The sequence below is a fragment of the Colobus angolensis genome, unplaced genomic scaffold (genome assembly GCF_000951035.1).
Source record: "Colobus angolensis palliatus isolate OR3802 unplaced genomic scaffold, Cang.pa_1.0 Scaffold50, whole genome shotgun sequence".
NCBI lineage: Eukaryota > Metazoa > Chordata > Mammalia > Primates > Cercopithecidae > Colobus > Colobus angolensis.
This window is the reverse complement of record NW_012118488.1, coordinates 834,104-841,418: the sequence shown is the minus strand read 5'-3', so window position 1 is coordinate 841,418 and position 7,315 is coordinate 834,104. Positions and strand designations below refer to the sequence as shown.

The 7,315-nt window shown below is 55.4% G+C and overlaps 1 protein-coding gene, 1 non-coding gene and 1 pseudogene across 3 annotated transcripts in view; 2 read left to right on the top strand and 1 right to left on the bottom strand.

Annotated features, from left to right (window-relative positions):
* Positions 1-244: 244 nt before the first annotated feature.
* On the top strand, positions 245-3,027 carry LOC105524543 (annotated as a pseudogene). Its single transcript, XR_001003778.1, has one exon. The product of XR_001003778.1 is annotated as an uncharacterized LOC105524543 (transcript).
* A 317-nt stretch (positions 3,028-3,344) lies between these two features.
* Positions 3,345-3,418, bottom strand: TRNAN-GUU. Its single transcript has one exon. It is a non-coding gene; the product is annotated as a tRNA-Asn (tRNA).
* Positions 3,419-4,267: 849 nt separating this feature from the next.
* PSMB3 (proteasome (prosome, macropain) subunit, beta type, 3) overlaps positions 4,268-7,315 on the top strand; it is a 13,834-nt gene continuing 10,786 nt past the window's right edge. The window contains exons 1-2 of the mRNA XM_011959834.1: positions 4,268-4,384; positions 4,704-4,888. Coding sequence (XP_011815224.1) covers positions 4,382-4,384; positions 4,704-4,888 — 188 coding nt within the window. The 5' untranslated portion in view covers positions 4,268-4,381. The remainder of the gene's footprint in view (positions 4,385-4,703; positions 4,889-7,315) is intronic.

Here is a 7,315-nt window from a genome sequence, read left to right as displayed (position 1 = left end):
GAGGGGAGGGACCGGAGTGTTAGGGGGGAGACAAAATGGCTTTTTTCCTCCAGACAAGAGTAGGTCCCGCCCACCACTCACCCACGTGACCTCATTCCTTCAGGATGCTGGCAGAGAGGGGAAGAGGAGGTGGAGGCTGGCGCGGCCGCTCCCCGCCACCGGGTGCCGGGCCCCCAGCCAGGACGAGACCCCTCCCTTCCCACGCGGCCCCCCCGACCCCGGAGGATGGATTGTCTTCTGTTACCTTCCGCAGTCATTCCCCTCCCCTCAAAATATGGGTTCCCCCCACTGACCCTGTGATGCCCACCCCTAGCTGGGGCGCCTGGAAAATGGTGAAATGGGGACTGGGCTGAAAGGTGGTGGCCCGCGGTCCTCCACGTCCTGGCCTAGAGCAAAGGGCGCGGGGCTCCGGCGGAGGACGCGACGCTTCAGCCACGCGTCCGAGCGATTTTCATTCACTCCAAGTGACACTGCCTTAAAATTAATAACTGCATCTGGGAGGGCGAGCGTGTTCTCCCCGCTCCCTTTGCCCCCTCGGCGGCAAGGGCGCTGGCCCGGAAAAGCGGCACACCGGGATCCAGCCCGGGCGCCTGGCAGGGAGCAATCGCGAGAGGGGAGTGGAGGTGCGGGGCGAGGCCGGGTGAGAGGTCTCGCCGCCGGGAGCTCGGGTCGCTCTGGCGGAGGCTGCGCCCCCGGCGTGCTCAGGCAGAGAAGAATGGAGGCCTGCTGAGGACGATAACTCAGGCTCCGGGCCTGGGACACAATCCGGCCGAAAGCGAGAGGCCACACTGGACTAGGAAACGAGGCGCCGGGCTGGAAGGTGGGCCCGCGCCTTTTCTCCAGCCTGGAGCCGATTCCCGCATTTTTCGCTCGCGCCCTGCGCTGCGCGCTGCCTGTGCGCCTCCCTCGGCGCGGGCGGGAGAGTCGGGCAAGCGCCAAGACGGCTGGGCTCGACTCCCACCGGCGCCCCGGCTCCACCTGGTGCTGGGGCTCCCGTCCTCAGTGGCTCCAGCCGGAGGGAGAGAACGAGGAGGGAGGCTTGGAAACGCCGGGAGGAGCGGTGAGGCCGGCGCCGGGGAAGCGAATCGACGCTGCGTTACTGGACGCCCGTGGGCCTCATGAGGACGGTCGATTCGCTCATTTGTTATTCACGATTTATTAGGGATGGCGGCCACGTCTGTCCCTCCAGAGAGTTTGATTATCCATCCGGCCAGTAGCGCCATTAAGCGCACTGACGGTGGGAGGCTCGAGTTAGAAATTGGGAAAGGAATCTTCGCCCAGTTTTGGAGCGCCTGCCTCTTCTTCCCTCGCTGCTCTCAGTCAAGGCAGCCTCGAAACTGGGGGCCCCGGCTGAATGCTTTCGCTCTCTAGCCGCCGAGTGACCCCAGCTTGAGCCTGCAGCCACAACAGCGGGACCGGGGCGGGGAGGAAGAGGAAGGGCGGAGAGACTTCCTTCCAGAGGGAGTGGTCCGAGAACCGGCGGGAGAAGGGCCAAGGGAAGATCCGGTCACCTGCTCCCAAGCCTGCAGGCGAAGAGGCGAGTTCACCGGCCCCGGAGGAAAGGGGACCCGCCCACTGTTCCCAGGGCAAATGTGTCGCCGGCATCCTGGACTCTGCCAAGAAAAACGCGCATCCACTCGCTCTGCCGGGAGGAGCGTGGCAGGGACTCCCAGTCAGCCACCCCTCTCTGGCTACAAGACCCCGAACAAGAGAAACCCATAACAGGGCCTTTGCGGAGATCTGGATCCCACCCACCAACCACACGGACACCTAGGGGCTGCCCCTCGGGGCATTATCAGCCAATGGGAAGGAGATTGACGTTCCTCTGCTGCCCACGAATCCTGGAGGGCTTCCCGAGGGGCCACCGGGGTCCATCCACTTATTCCTCGGTTGTTAAGCGCCAGACAGGAGAGAACCGCTAGAGGGGAGTGTGCTAAGACCCCATTACCCACTAAAACTCCATTTTCATCTTTTGCGTCCTGGATGACTAGTCCCCACATTCCTGGCCTTTCTGGTTTCTCAGCAGAACCTTCTGACCAACTCCTCCCACATCGGAAGAGTTTCCTAGTCTTTTGTTCTACTGCTAGCCGACAGAGAAGCACCTGTCATGTGCCAGTGTCAAATACTGCGCTAGGAACTGGGGACTCAAGGCACAGGAGCCTGGCTTTTGCGCGGGGTGCTCACAGGCCGGTGGGTGCAAACCCTGAGGGACACACAGCCTGTCCCTTTAGCGCCCACCTTCTGGTGTGAGCGCTAAGGGTGAGTGAGTACTCGGGTGGGCTTCCACAAGAGGTCTCCTTTGAGCCGAATCTGCAGAGACCAAGTGTCTATGAGAACTGCTTAAGAGTGCTTTGCACATTCTCCTCCGCAAAGGTCGAGGCTCCCACCGCGCCCAGGAATGCGCCTCGGCAGACATTAGGCGCCCCTTGATTTTGTGTTTGCATCTCACGCGGTCCTCTAGCTGACAAGTGTATCAGAAGAGTCACAGTGTCTGTCACAGGCTAGAGGCTCGCAGAGGACAAGAACGCGGGAAATCTAGGCAATTATCTCCAGCATATACCAAGAGCTATTGCGAGGATCAGATCCCTTTAAAAATGGTGACGAGACAGGAGAGGGCGGCTCCTCTAATGCTTTCGGGAACGTCTTTACCTCTGTGTCCTTTATACCTTTTATCTCCCCCAAACAAGGTCCTTGGTCAGTTTCTGCTTCTCTTTCCACATCCTTCTCCCCCACTTCTCTGTGTAGTTCTAGGGGAAAAAAAAGTGTTGTTTTCCTTTTTTTTCTGATGCTTCTCACTTTAAATGTGTCTATTGTCCCTCTGTCTTGGGGTCTTCCCCACTCACCCTGCCTAGTTCTCTGTCACGTCCCTTCTTTCCCTGTATCACAACAATGTTCTCCCTTTCTCACCTTTGTTTCTCTTCATACCCGATTCTCAGTGTGTCTCTCTCTCATTCCCTTCCCTTCCAAATGTAGTATTTGGAGATTGTAATATCGATTGAGGCAGACAATAGAAAACTGTCGAACCTCCACTGTAAATTCATTCCTAATCCTACGAAAAAATGCATCCTGAAACATGTTCCTTGCACAGTGAAACAAAAACTTCTGTCTTTAGGTTTCCTGCCATCCAGCTTGGAGGCGGGGTGGGGGGTGTGGAGGGAAGTGCTGGAGAAATTATCCCATTATTGACTGAGCAGCAAAGAATTTTCAAGAACAGTGATTCTCCTAGAAAAAGTATTGCTGCTGCCATTTCTATGCAAAATTTGGCTTTTGAGTAAAAGGCTTAGGTTTTTGTCTTAGGTGGGGCAGGGGGGAACGAAACCCAAAAGACAAAAAAAAAACTATGCCGTCCCTGGGTGGGCTCGAACCACCAACCTTTCGGTTAACAGCCGAACGCGCTAACCGATTGCGCCACAGAGACCACGACGATTGCTGGCGTGCTGGTGAGCCGAGTCAATGGGAGCGAGCCTGGACGGTGCAGACGCCGTAAGAGATGCCGCTATCGGGCGAAATAAGTGGAACCCGTGAGAGAAAGGGAAGGATCCTGATGGGGGAGGGGGGCGAAAGGGCTTGGGAGGAGAGGACGCGGGACGTGCACCCTCTTCCTCCATTGGCTCGGCGAGAGGTCGACTCTGGCTATCCTCAGGTTCTACCTCAAACGTGGAGAGGCCCGGAACATCCTTTTTTAGGGTGACCTAAGATTGAGGATACGTGAAGTCGGCGCGCAGGAAGTCCCCCAAATCAGAACAACCTTGGGCTTCCAAACTCCCCTTCGCAGCTGAACCCCTGCAGCCGCAGAATACCCACGACGCCTACTCGCGACGCCTTCCACTTCCCACCTGCATCATTAAATTTACATTTAATGGGCGCCTCCTATATACCAGGCACTGTTGTGGGCCAGTGAATATTCAGAGTCTAGGCAAGTGCCTGGTACACAGTAAACGTAAGGATTTCTGGAGTGAATAAATAAGCTAGCACGACTAATAGGACGAACTCATACATCACGGTGATAAGCGTCACGGTGCCCATTCAGCTGGGGACGCAGCCCCCTAAACCCAGTTTCACCAGCCCACGTGCGCGCAGGCTCCGCCCCCAGTCTCGAGTCAGGTCCGCCAAGATCCCACTATGCACCGTGTCGCAAGCCTCTTCCGCACCCACAGTGACTTTTCACTTCCGCTTTTCCCGCCTCCGTTTTGACTTTGCAACCAAACTACCTCTACTGGTGACCGACAGGGACGCGGGACCAATAGAAAGCCCAGATGTCCAGGAAGAGTCCGCCTATCAGCCAATGAAGAGACAACAGCGAGAGCGGTTGCGCAGTGAAGGCTAGACCCGGTTTACTGGAATTGCTCCGGCGATCGAGGGGTCTTAGTGCATCGCAATCATGGTGAGATGGGGAGTTAAAGCAAGGGGCACAGGGAAGGACTGAGAAGCGGAGGGGGTCGGGAGAGGCTTGGGGACGAAAAGGGCCAAGGGTCGATGGAAGGAAACGGTTTCAGTTCGAGGGGAACGGACCCCGGTGAGGACCAAGAGAGTGAGTGTGGCTCATCGCCGCCACACAGTGCTCATCCCAGCTGGAGAACCAGGGGTTCAGGCGCCTCCGGAATGGAGAACGGGCGTACAGGAGCCTCCGCATCAGGAGCTGGGTCGGGGGCTGAGGCAGCGTTTGACCCCCCGCGCTGACCCCTCCGCTCTGTCTGTCCTAGTCTATTATGTCCTATAACGGAGGGGCCGTCATGGCCATGAAGGGGAAGAACTGTGTGGCCATCGCTGCAGACAGGCGCTTCGGGATCCAGGCCCAGATGGTGACGACGGACTTCCAGAAGATCTTTCCCATGGGTGACCGGCTGTACATCGGTCTGGCCGGGCTCGCCACTGATGTCCAGACAGTGTAAGTTTCAAGGGTCTCTGCCCACACCCAGGTCTCTTCTTGGACCATCCTCCCCGGCGTCTTGACCGGCCAAGGTGTCAGTCATCTACCACACACCACCAGTGAGTTTGAGACTTTGCCGCACACCATAGCGATACAGAGATGTATCCTAACCAACTTTTACCAGCATTTCCACTGTGCCAGGCTCTGTGGAAAACACCTCACATGCATGGACTTACTTAATCCTCTCCCTGAGGATGATTCCATGTTGCCATCCCATTTTGCAGATGAGGAAACTGAGGGTCTCAGAGAGTGTCTTGCCCAAGAAGCAAAGTTAATGAGTGTCAGCCAAGATTCCCACGCGAGTCTCTCTAAGACCGAAGTCAGCGCTCAGTCCCTAAAGAGCGAGACTCTGTCTCCAGAAACGTGTCCCTCCCTTTCTTTTTTCTTTTCTTTTTTTTGAGACAGAGACTTGCACTGTCACCCAGGCTGGAGCTCAGTGGCATGATCTTGGCTCACTGCAACCTCCACGTCCCAGGCTCAAGCGATTTTTGTGCTTCAGCCTCCTGAGTAGCTGGGACCACAGGCACGCACCACCATGCCTGGCTAATTTTTGTATTTTTAGTAGAGACAGGGTTTCACCATGTTGGCCAGGCTGGTATGGAACTCCTGACCTCAAGTGATCCACCTGCCTCAGCCTCCCAAAGTGCTGAGATTACAGGCATGAGCTACCGCACCTGGCCTGACTTTGATTTTGACACCAATTTTGAGGGGACAAGGCAAGCCCAATAGAAACATCTTGCAAACAGTTGGGGTTTTGATATTACATCTGAGGGTTCGGGAAGCATTGGCAATGTGCCAAATCTATGGGAGCAGATTCTGGAGAGACAAAGTCTAGAGAGGGAAATAATGAGTAGCAGTTTAAGAGCTGAACCTTACATTTAGCAGTGAGGCGACAAGAGAAGCCAGAGAATAATAAGAGAGGAAAAGAATGGCGATAGGTTTTCAGGAGGGAATACGTGGTCACAGGGGGCAGGTGCTGCAGGGTACTGGTGGCCTGAGGAGCGGCAGGTCCTGGATTTGTTTCCTAGAAGGTGGAGAGACTGGCTCACAAGTGTGGGTGGATGCCTGTCAGAAAATATTCTCATTTCGGCCAGGCGCGATGGCTCACACCTGTAATACCAACACTTTGGGAGGTGGGCAGATATCTTGAGGTCAGGAGTTCCAGACCAGCCTGGCCAACATGCTGAAACCCTGTCTCTACTAAAAATACAAAAATTAGGCCGGGCGCGATGGCTCAAGCCTGTAATCCCAGCACTTTGGGAGGCCGAGACGGGCGGATCACGAGGTCAGGAGATCGAGACCATCCTGGCGAACACGGTGAAACCCTGTCTCTACTAAAAAAAAAAATACAAAAAACTAGCCGGGCGAGGTGTCAGGCGCCTGTAGTCCCAGCTACTCGGGAGGCTGAGGCAGGAGAATGGCGTGAACCCGGGAGGCGGAGCTTGCAGTGAGCTGAGATCCGGCCACTGCACTCCAGCCTGGGCGACAGCGCGAGACCCCGTCTCAAAAAAAAAAAAAAAAAAATACAAAAATTAACTGGGCGTGGTGGTGGTGATCACCTGTAATCCTAGCTCCTCGGGAGGCTGAGGCTGGAGAATTGCTTGAACCTGAGAGACGGAAGCTGCAGTGAGCTGAGATTGTACCACTGCACTCTAGCCTGGGCAACAGAGTGAGATTCTGTCTCAAAAATAAAAAGAAGGAAATTCAAAAAGAAAATGTTCTCATTTCTCTTAAAACTCCCTGAGTCTCAAGAACATAACACTTACTGAGATCTCGCGGCCTTTTTTTCCTGTCCTGGTAGAGTCAGAGAATGACATCCTGGGGTTCCTGTCAGTGTGAAGTCTCCTGTAAGCCTTCCCCTCTCCAGTCACTGCTGTTCTCACACCATTTCCTTTTCTTCAGAGGGCTTTTCTTACTGCGTTTGCTTGCTTGTGGGCAATAGCTGCTCATTTCACTAGGCCTCAGTTTCCCTACCTGGAAGATGAAGCTCAAGTCATTTCTAAGGCTCTTTGCTCTGGTGTCCTGAGACACTGCTTTGCCTCCAGCAGGTGTGGCATTGGTCTGCTCTATGCAGGGGCTTATCCTGGGGCTCTGAAATGGAACTGGCAAGCTGTGACTTTTTTTCCTTTTTTCACCAGAGCTGCCAGGTGGCCCTTTTTTTTTGAGACAGGAGTCTCGCTCTGTCACCCAGGCTGGAGTGTAGTGGCACAATCTCAGCTCACTGTAAGCTCCCCCTCCCGGGTTCACACCATTCTGCCTCAGCCTCCTGAGTAGCTGGGACTACAGGCGCCCACCACCACGGCCGGCTAATTTTTTGTATTTTTAGTAGAGATGGGGTTTCACCGTGTTAGCCAGGATGGTCTCGATCTCCTGACCTCGTGATCC